General features: G+C 37.0%; 2 protein-coding genes across 3 annotated transcripts; one reads left to right on the forward strand and one right to left on the reverse strand.

The window, feature by feature from the left end:
- The first annotated feature begins 384 nt into the window (after positions 1–384).
- On the forward strand, positions 385–6,127 carry LOC8268342 (probable plastidic glucose transporter 2). 2 transcript variants are annotated; one of them, XM_015716301.3, is made up of 15 exons: positions 385–644; positions 723–767; positions 1,057–1,165; positions 1,484–1,595; positions 1,714–1,781; positions 1,885–2,017; positions 2,552–2,651; positions 2,755–2,867; positions 2,949–3,042; positions 3,415–3,568; positions 3,742–3,885; positions 3,965–4,038; positions 4,850–4,938; positions 5,286–5,377; positions 5,517–6,127. In XM_015716301.3, exons 2-15 carry the CDS (start codon positions 747–749, stop codon positions 5,558–5,560), a joined length of 1,347 nt encoding a protein of 448 aa, XP_015571787.1. In that variant the 5' UTR covers positions 385–644; positions 723–746; the 3' UTR covers positions 5,561–6,127. The 2 variants fall into 2 exon arrangements, with proteins under 2 accessions (XP_015571787.1, XP_015571786.2); XM_015716300.3 differs by having other exon boundaries at positions 411–644; positions 5,263–5,377.
- Positions 6,128–6,824: 697 nt separating this feature from the next.
- LOC8268341 (cyclin-dependent kinase F-1) lies at positions 6,825–9,011 on the reverse strand. Its single transcript, XM_002514229.4, has 2 exons — positions 8,416–9,011; positions 6,825–7,889 (listed from the first exon to the last, which is right to left on the reverse strand). Exons 1-2 carry the CDS (start codon positions 8,911–8,913, stop codon positions 6,984–6,986), a joined length of 1,404 nt encoding a protein of 467 aa, XP_002514275.1. The 5' UTR covers positions 8,914–9,011; the 3' UTR covers positions 6,825–6,983.
- Positions 9,012–9,368: the final 357 nt, after the last annotated feature.

A 9,368-nucleotide genomic window follows, 5' to 3' on the forward strand; every position in this document is an offset into this window, starting at 1 on the left:
GTGTCGTCAGATGCTAAATTACTAAGACATCCCTTATTATTACTTTTCTTAACTTTTTAACAAGAGACAATTCCACCAACTCAGACACTCCATTGCCATGTGTCGCAAGACCAGCCGCAAATATTATCCGTCAAATGACAAAGTCACCCTTCGTAATTTTGTTATCAACCAAACAGGTCCATTTTCCTACAACTTGTCGAGTTCTGATTTGCTTAATCATGAAACTGCAGAACAACTCGATCACAGGATATTTAAACCCTCATTCTCGTACCACAGCGAGTCGGCGACGCGACAGAGATACCTGACCATATATTTATTTATTTCGCTAATTTCATTGTTAATGATTATTAATTATTATTTCTTTGAGAGAGGGAACTTTCTTAATTATTATTAATTATTTAATTACTTAAAATTATACGAAAGTTGTGTGATTACCTTTTTAACTTTGTCGTTTTACGTCAAGAGAGACACGCGTCCACCGTCCAGTATTTTCTCTGCAGAAGAAAAGCATTATTAAGGCGTCAGTCCTCTGCTCTGTTACAGTGTTTGCATCTAAGAAACTTCTCCGAGTCATTAAAACCCGGCGCACGATAGCAAACAAAAGCTTTCATTTCCCTTTCTGTACCGATCGTAACTTAAACGAGGTATTACTTCTGTTCTTTTCACAAGATTTATGTGTTAGGATGAATATTTTACTTTTGATTTTTTTCTTTTTCTAACAGGTGTGTGAGTTCTATTTTCCTTGGATGCTGCAGTCTCTATGCACGGTTTGTTTTAACTTTTAGATTCTGTTTCATACGCTATAATTTGCTGATTTTGTTGGAAGCTTATACATTAATCAAAATGTGGTGTTGTTATTAGTGAACATTGATGTGATTCTGTTTTCGTCTGTTACTTATAGAAGCTGAGATTTTAAATATTCACTTATAGACGAAGCAGGGGATGATTTAGATTAGAAATTACAACTTGTATTAATAGTACTGGATTGGATATATAATTATCTAAGTTTAATAATTTGATAATTACTACGAAAAGTTTGCTGATTTTTGAGAGCAGGTCTGCTGCAATTTTGGCATGTGGGGAAGACAGCGCGAGTCAAAATCGATGTACAAGCGAATGCCATCTAGAGACTATACAAAAAATTCTGATATAGAGGATGATTCAGGTAATATCCTTCTATTAAGCTAGTTCTTAGTTGGTTGGTTTTGTATAATGTTCTTTAGGGCTATGTTCGTAGACTTGATAGAGTAAAATATCATTGAACATTATAGCTACATTTTGCTCATCTAAGCACTTTCTGAAGACATGGCAGAGACCCTGATTTAATAAAATGATTTCCTGCTGACATTAAGTATCAAGTTTGGACTTTCTGTTGACTTTACTCTGAACTACTTGCTTGATTTTTTTGTAGCTTCAGTTTTTTGTATATTTGATGAAGATGTTTGAGATGATATTTAGGCTTGATTCTTGTATGTTTGTGTAGCTCTTATACAGAACAATATGGATGCTGAAGTCACAAATCCTTCATGGAGTCTTTCCTTTCCACATGTAGTTGCGGCAACCATATCATCTTTCTTGTTTGGCTATCATCTCGGGTTTGTGCTCTTTCTTTTTGCAATTTGCAGTTTTTACTTCTTATTGATGGTATCGTTTTTGGTAGATCATGATGTAATAACAGTCCATGACAATGATTTTGGTGTGCCATATCTACAGTGTGGTAAATGAACCACTTGAGAGCATCTCCATCGATCTTGGATTCAATGGAAATACCTTGGCTGAAGGTGACAAATAGTGCTTTCTTTTCCCCTCATCTTGGCTCTTGCTATAACCTCGTATCCTTTAGCCCAATTGAGATTTCCTACTAATGGTTGATTTCAAATGAAGGCTTGGTGGTTAGTACATGTTTAGGCGGTGCCTTTATTGGATCCTTGTTCAGTGGCTGGATTGCTGATGGGGTTGGGCGGCGTAGGGCTTTTCAGTTATGTGCTTTGCCCATGATTATTGGTGCTTCTGTAAGGTAATATTGAAGCTGCATGAGGCAAATGCTTGTAAAGTAACTAAACACTTCCTTTCATGTCAGTTTAATGCATTTCCTTTGCCTGTTTTAGTTAAATCTGACTCAGTTTCATTGTTGGCATCCTTATATTTTTCTTGTGGAATTTGTTTATTAACCTTCAATATTACTTTAGAATGTTATTCTTGGATAAATCCGGATAAGCTTGTAAAGAAAAAGTTATTGTAACCTTTATGCTTATGGTTGCTTTGAGGCTACATACGAAAAGGGCATGATGGTTAACTTGTTAACTTAGTATATAGCTCTATTCCTACCATATCTGCAACTTGTTCCTTCCATGTTTGATTGCCATTAATTGTTTTTAAAGGTCATAAAGGGTAATATGCTGCAAATGGTTTTCTTAATGTTCTTACGGTTTCCCTTAATTGCCACAATAAAGTATGAGCTCTTCTCTATTTTACTATAGCACAAGTATTTACTCTTAGCATGCACAATCTATGCTTATGTTGACATCTGGACAAATGTATGTATTTTCAGTGCAACAACGACTACTTTAGCTGGCATGCTTGTTGGAAGGTTTTTAGTTGGGACGGGGATGGGCCTTGGCCCTCCGGTTGCAGCTCTTTATGTGACTGAGGTATCAATTGATATACTCGCATCTCATTTAGTACCATGATGTTTTTTTACATAATTGCAAGAAATGAACCGGTATTCATTTGGATTAACCTTGGTGTAAGCAGGTTTCTCCTGCTTTTGTAAGGGGCACATATGGAAGTTTCATCCAGATTGCAACCTGTCTTGGACTTATGGGGGCTCTGTTCATTGGGATCCCTGTCAGAGAAATTAATGGCTGGTATGAAATGTGCATTATAATTCATAATGTTTGTGATTCATATTGAGCACTTCAAGCAAAATTGGCAATGTGTATGCTTAGGTGGCGCATTTGTTTCTGGGTATCTGCAATTCCTGCTGGACTACTTGCTCTTGCCATGGTGTTTTGTGTGGAGAGTCCACATTGGCTATACAAGGTATAGTTATTAACATCTTTATTTTCAATAATATACCTGAATTGCATCAATTATACGTTAGCTAACAGAAAGAGAAAATATCTTGTCATGTTGAGAAATATTGATTGAATCTTTTACTGAGACTCTACCAGCCTTCCTCCTTTTGCGTTCCCGGAATTCTAGTCTCATTTATATTCTTAAGAAATTGTTTGCATTTATTGTTCCAAGTACTTCTTGCATTGGATATGATGAAACTTCTCCTTTCTCCTACAAATGTTGCAAAGCATAACATCTATTAAACCAAAATATCAGGCCCACATGATTGCACAGTTTCATAGCTTATGTTGAAGGTGGATGCGTATAAGTTATAACTTCTTATTTGCATGAATACAGCAAGGAAGAAGTGCTGAAGCTGAAATTGAATTTGAGAGGCTTTTAGGCGGAGCACATGTGAGATACGCAATTCAAGAGTTATCCAAAGTTGACAGGGGAGACAACATAGATAACATAACTTTGTCTGAACTGCTTTATGGTCGCCATTTTAGAGGTAGATACTTTTAACTTTTTGGTATACTCGTAAGGGCACTGTGCATGTGTTGTCTTATTGTTGCACATTGGTAGCAGCTGCTGATGCCATCACTTCCTCTTCTTCTGCATCTTCTATCTCTTCTGCTTGCCTTGTTTTCTTTAGGCTTTGTTATTCACATGTTCCTTTTGCAGTTGTTTTTATTGGATCAACCCTATTTGCTTTACAACAGCTATCTGGTATAAATGCTGTCTTTTATTTCTCTTCAACTGTGTTTAAAAGTGCGGGAGTACCATCAGACCTAGCAAATGTCTTTGTTGGTATTGCAAATCTAACAGGTAGAATATGACTCTATAGCATTCTTATGCATTTTGTTTATTGCATTTTTCTCTTCAACCATGACCTTTATTACTCCAGGATCCCTTGCCGCAATGGTGTTGATGGATAGACTAGGAAGGAAAGTGTTGCTTCTGTGGAGCTTCTTTGGAATGGTAAGTTTTAATTTCACATCAGTTGTTTCAGTTTCATCTATAAGTAATGCTGTCTTTATGATGGCAGAGCGACTTAGTATTAATTTCAAGAATAGGCAAAATGATAAATGTGCTTAATCCGGGTTACATGCCTTTGGAATGCACAATAGAAATTAGATATTTCTGTTATGGACCTTGATCTGATTAATACCAGCGCTGAGGAGCAGTAAGAAGATTTAGGGTACTGAACAGTTGTATTTGGAGAAAAAATGGAAGTTTTAGTTGAAGTTGTATAATCTCTTAAAACAAAGGAAAAAGAAAAAACCAACATCGTCAAGCCATTTTTTGGCATGAGCAGTAATAAACGTTTGTTTTAATTTTTCGCACTTACTCCATTTACAACTGACACTCGCCTGTTTTTTGTCTATTGCGTCCCTTTTGTAATTTGTAAAAGACTTACTTTCTTGCAAATTTTCCTACCATCACCAAATTTCCCTGCAACACTTGTTCACTCTCGCTGCAGTTTCCTGCAGCCTCATCCCCGCTTCTCAGTATTCTTGCCTTATGGCATATTTGTAACTAAACACATGAAGTTATGAATTATGCAACTATATTAATAGGGTAAATAGTAATTTTGGTGGATAACAATCCCAGTTGAGTCGTTAATAGGTCTTGCTTATACTGCTCTTATCTGTTGCATTTCCATAATTTTTATCTTGCATATGAAATGTTGACCTGATCTCTATTTTGATCTTTCTTGATCCCAAGGGATAACATGACATAGCTGAGTGTAAGAAGTCTGAACTTTATTTGATGCATCTTCTCCATGCAGGCAGTGTCCATGGGCCTTCAAGTTGCCGGGGCAAGTTCTTATATGGCAGGATCTGGAGCTTTGTTCCTATCTGTTGGTGGCATGCTGACGTGAGCATTGTTTTTTCCTTGTAAAAATTAATGATGAATTTGGCTAGAGAAATGCATCGATAGTTATCTCAGGATGCTAATTACTGGCTATTAACCTAATTACTAACCACCACAACTAAGTTTTGCTCTTTTAGGAGGTATGACATCTAACTAAGGAGTTCAATGCCATAGATACAGTGAAAACCCCACGCCTGATTTTCTCTTGGCAGCCATTTCTTGAAATCTGGACTGATTTAAGACTTTACGTTCGTAACAGATGTAAAATATGGTCTCTAGATTTACGAAGTTAGAATGTGAACCATAATTGAGAACTTCTTCTTACAGGTTTGTCTTCACATTTGCTTTAGGAGCTGGTCCAGTTCCAGGTCTCCTCCTACCAGAGATCTTCCCCAGTCGAATCAGGGCAAAAGCTATGGCCATCTGTATGTCAGTGCACTGGGTAATTTTTCTGCCTTTCTCTTAAAGTTTTCCAATATTCCTCGCGTCAGTGCCCTTTGCAAAATCATATTTCAAATGGAATTCCACTTTCCTATTCTATTATGCTTATGCTCATCGTACAGCCAATTTCCCCATCTCAGGTGATCAATTTCTTTGTGGGCTTGCTATTTTTGCGTTTGCTTGAGCAACTTGGACCACAGCTCTTGTATGCTATTTTTGCCTCATTTTGCATGCTGGCTGTGGTTTTTGTTAAAAGGAACGTTATGGAAACAAAAGGAAAATCACTTCAAGAGATCGAGATTGCTCTTCTTCCCCAAGAATAGAGCACTAGCCTCGTTCCGATATGCCATTGAGTGAGCTGACGTAGCTTAAGCATCAATCTTCGCATATTGCGAAACATTTTCATATGCAGCAATCCCAGGGGAAGAAAATGACCCATAACTCGATAAGCATTGATCCCTTGTGGCAGAAGATGTCCATATACAGCGGAACCAGAAAGTGGGATTGGAAAATTTTCAAATTTCAATGGTTTGTTTGTGCTGAACTCTGATTCCCAGGCAAATGCTTTTATATGGAGATCTCCTGGAAGACCTTTCATCAGTTTTGGCAAACACATACTACTTAATAACTTGGCTCTCAGACCTGTGTCCAGATCATGTGTTCTTTTGGAAAATTATTAGAGTATTATACAAATGACAAGTTCTCTTTCAGAGGTTTATTTTCCCGTTTAATCCCATATCATTTTGATCAACCCTGATGCTTCAAGTTGGTTAATGCTAGATTTGCGCTGTACAGGCCACAGCCTACAGCAGTACCATGACATTAGCTTAGATACGTTCCTTCACGAGAAGTATCATATACAACATGCCAGTCATGTGCACCCCTTTAGCAGTATGTCACTGGACTTAATGCTGCAAAATGGTATGGCTAATACTGATAAAGATAATATTCCCTCATTTACAATACAAAAATGAGTAAAGGAATGAAGCAATTGGAAATCATGCAAATTATTGGAAGGGTAAGACTTCTAACCAAAGGGTTTGCTCACTGACATTCAAAAAGAATTTTCTTCTATCTAAAATTCTTAAATTTCTAATCACTCTATAAATTGATGATGCAATAAAGTTCTGGGTATGTCAGCTTCTCACTAGGAAAGGGAAGTTGAAAGATAAATTGGAATGGTGCAGGATAATTACTTTCTATTTTCCTTTCCTCTTAAAAGTTGGATGGACCATAGTGGAGGAATAAGGCTAGAATAATGAAGAATAAGCCTTTGAAAAAGGACTAAGTTCGTATGATGGGCCGAAATATTCTTCTAGGATGGGTCGAGAGGTTTTAAATGATGAACCAAAAGACTTTCATGGATTTATATGATAACGGCCTTCAAGTTGAAGAGATAGAGAAAGTCTGATTCTTTGTGTCCAATTTCAACTGAACCGCAAGGATCATAATATATAATATTCTGTGTTTGGTTTAAAAAGAATGAAATCTTTTTGAATTACATAGACACATGAAGTCCAAAACTATTATAGAATAACATAATCTGTATAATTAAATTGTGAATTTAAGAAGCTACAGAAAACAAACAAACCTCATCACCTTTGAACTCAGGAAAACTGTATGGCAAAACCAGAGCTGGTGGTTGTAACACTCATAGGGCCAAATTCATCAAAATCAGAATCAGATCCTCTATCATTATAGTCATACCACCCACCAGGAGAATCCTCATCTTGCCCACTATTTATTAAAGGTACATAAAGCTCAGAGACCGGAACTGGAAGAGGCTCTTTGCTGAAATACTCATCATGGAGCAGTTCCATTGCGGTGGCTCTACTAGCAGGTTCATAACAAACAAGCTTCTTAACGAGAGAGATTTCATCGAGGGAACGGCCGGGGAGGCAGGCTTCAACACCAATGGGATTCTCAACCTTAGCAAAAGAAATTATTCCATAATCAGGAAGCTTTAAACAACCCGGCCACACTTGCTCAGTTAAATTGCCTAAAACACTGATAATTCTATTAAGTTGATCTATATCAGAAGTCCCTGGGAAAAGGGGCTCAAGAGTTAAGAGCTCAGCGAAAATGCATCCAAGCGACCACAAATCAACCTCCAGTCCATAGTCTGTGGATCCATATAGTAGTTCAGGGGCCCTAAACCAGCGCGTCCCAACACACGAAGTAAGTGAAGCATGCCTGTCATCCCCACCTTCATCAACATCATAAGTATAAGAACTCTTTAAGAAATCATCTCCTATATCGCTTGCTGTACCAGTTGCAAAACAAGACGTATCCCCATCCCGGATACTTGTTTCCTCCAAGTAATCAGGAGCCTTGAACTCATTCATCTCTCTAAATGACTCATCTCTCCTTACCACACCTTCTTGGGGTGACTTTTCCATCTCAGGAATGACCTCAGCTGCCGGAACAAGTGGTTCCTGGTTTACAAGGTTGTGCTCATACGGCTGAGGATTCTCATCAGTAGCAACAAATCCAGGATCCATGAGTATCCTTGCCTGTAATGAAAAATCAACTATTGGTAAGAAAACAAAAGCAATACTTCCAGGCAGCAATATTACAAACATCATCACAACCTCATGTTAAAACACCAAAAAATATGAATTCTTACAAAATTTAGACAAGAATATTATAGTTTTCAAGAATGTCCAATAGCTAATCTGCATCTAATTCAGTTACTAAGTTAAGCTAACATTTTAATAGACATAAAAGTTATAGTCTTTTACACGTACTATGGTTGCATTTTCATTCTTCAGAATAACAAAGACAAAATCTCTAAGCTTTTTCTTAAACTTCAAAAAAATGAAGCACTATTGAATGTTACCATTATTGACAAGCCTAAAATATATGAACAAACAATTCCCACACGCCTATGTGGATGTGATCACACGAATCCAAATTATAGCTGCATCTATTGCTTGAGCACATTTGACAAATTAAAAAAAAAAAGATGGTTCCGTTATTCTTAATTTGATAAGAAGTCATCAACTTCAATTAGAAGTAAGCTAAAACTGATCAACATACCTGACCAAAATCAGCTAATTTAAGACGCCCATCATCCGAAATTAATAAATTGCTGGGTTTCAAGTCTCGATGCACAATCGTATTCCTATGACACGCGTCCACTCCACACAAAATCTGAACCATCCATCTCTTGACTTCTCCAACGCTAATACCATTCTTCTTTCCTTGCTTAATAACCGCCGCTAAATCTGTCCTCAAAAACTCCAAAACCAAAACAGCATCCTCGTCTTCTCTCCAAAAGTACTCGTGCAAAACGACCACGTTGGGGCAGTTTTGAAGGATTTGTAAAGTCTCAATTTCCCGAAACGCAGATTGGTAATCGTGGATTTCCTTTAAGGCGACGATCAGGTTGTCGGAAAGCCGTCGGGCTTTATAGACGTCGGAATAAGCGCCGGCGCCTACTCGTTCTTCGATTTCGTATTTGGATATAATTTCCGATCGGGTATGGATGCTCCAGCTTTTGGAGTGAGACTGCTGTTGTTGTGGTGACTGGTCCATGCTTGTCTGTTGTGTTGTGGTGTTAGAGTTTGGAGTTCTCTTCTTTTGCTCGTAGGCTTCTAAGTGGACTGGTCGTGTCGTGCGTGGCAGCAATTATAGTGTGCGCCTTTTCTTTTTAATTTCTTTTATTAATATTTAATCTGGAGTCATAATGACTATTATGCCCCTCGCTTCTTAATTACTTTTAGGCTACTGTATATAATTGCCTCTAATTAGAAAATTCCATTATGGACTAATGAGAAAAATAAATTACAGAGTTTTGTTAGACTACTGTTGTGCTATATTATTATTATTATGAAAAGGAATTTTAATTATAAATAATTAATCATTATAATTTTAGTTAATGTATTAATTTTTTATTAATTTAGATTGTTAATAAATTTATAATTTATAATTATTAATTAAGGTAAGCATAAAATTAACTCATATCATTGAAAAATAAAAAATGGTTGAGA

This window comes from Ricinus communis, chromosome 3, assembly GCF_019578655.1.
Source record: "Ricinus communis isolate WT05 ecotype wild-type chromosome 3, ASM1957865v1, whole genome shotgun sequence".
Taxonomy (NCBI): Eukaryota; Viridiplantae; Streptophyta; class Magnoliopsida; order Malpighiales; family Euphorbiaceae; genus Ricinus; species Ricinus communis.